Raw genomic sequence first — 1,060 nt, forward strand, 5'->3', positions numbered from 1 at the left:
CGACCCCTGGCTGCGCGTGTGGCCGCCAGGCCCGGCCTGTCCCTGCTGGCCTGGACAGCCTGAAGCGCGCTTCGATCTACCCGTCAGCCGCTTTCGGGTCTCGCTAGAAGCAATTACCAACAGCTCAGACTCCTGGTCGGGCCCCACTAGGTGAACCCGCGCCTCCGCAGACCCTCAAATGCCATGGCTGACGAGGAGCGCTTGTCTGTGGCCAGACGCCCCATAAAAGGCTGCGTGTGGGGGGTCACTTTTCCAGCTGCGGTTTCTGTGAGTGTGGGGAGGGGCCGGGAAAGGGCTCCCTCCCGCCACGGGGTGCGCAGAAGCCCCGCAGCACAGCTGAGCTGCCTCTGGGGCGACTGCCTGCAGGATGTGTAAGAGGGGGCTGACGTGGGCCTGAAGAGCCGGCTCAGACAGCAGGGGCTGCACCCCACTGCCCCGGCCTGGGATGGGGGCGTGGTGGGGAACAGGCACTTCTTTACCCTTGATCATGACAGACTGAGAAACCAAATCCCACCCACGCAGCATATCTGAGGAGAGCCCCGCCGACTGACCCATCCCAGCTACTCTGTGGCTCACCCTAGACTCAGGGAAGCCAAGTGGCTTCCAGATAAATTCAAGGAAACGTCTAGCAAATAGCATACCCTGAGTGCAAACTGACACGGCTGCTACAGGGGTCCTAGGGCCTCTGTTCTCTGCATGGCGCTTGTGGGCAGAGCCGCAGAGGACCGGGCGCTGCCCACGCCCCGCGGGACTGGGAACAGGCCAGCTGTGGCCAACTCTCAACCGCCCCCAGCAGGGTCCGGGAAGGGGTCCGCCCTGCACGGCCACCTACCTTGGTCGTTGGCTTGCGATGTCTCGGACACGTTCACGGCCAGCTGGCTGCTGAAGGAGTTCACGCCCATCATGCCCGTGTGCGCGGGGGTGTTGCCCAGCGTGGGGATCTGATTGTGGTTGCGAGGGACGCTGTACAACGCCTCCGCGATGTCAGCCGCCCGCTTCAGGATGATCTCCTGGCCAGGAGGGGAGCCCGTCACCGGAGGCCAGGCTCGGGGGGCCGCCC

The 1,060-nt window shown here is 64.9% G+C and overlaps 1 protein-coding gene across 1 annotated transcript in view; it reads right to left on the reverse strand.

The window, feature by feature from the left end:
* The window catches only part of EBF3 (early B-cell factor 3), a 122,463-nt gene that overhangs the window by 8,913 nt on the left and 112,490 nt on the right, over positions 1-1,060 (reverse strand). The window contains exon 11 of the mRNA XM_014550603.1: positions 833-1,010. Coding sequence (XP_014406089.1) covers positions 833-1,010 — 178 coding nt within the window. The remainder of the gene's footprint in view (positions 1-832; positions 1,011-1,060) is intronic.

Source organism: Myotis brandtii, unplaced genomic scaffold (genome assembly GCF_000412655.1).
Source record: "Myotis brandtii unplaced genomic scaffold, ASM41265v1 scaffold604, whole genome shotgun sequence".
In the NCBI taxonomy this organism is placed as follows: Eukaryota; Metazoa; Chordata; class Mammalia; order Chiroptera; family Vespertilionidae; genus Myotis; species Myotis brandtii.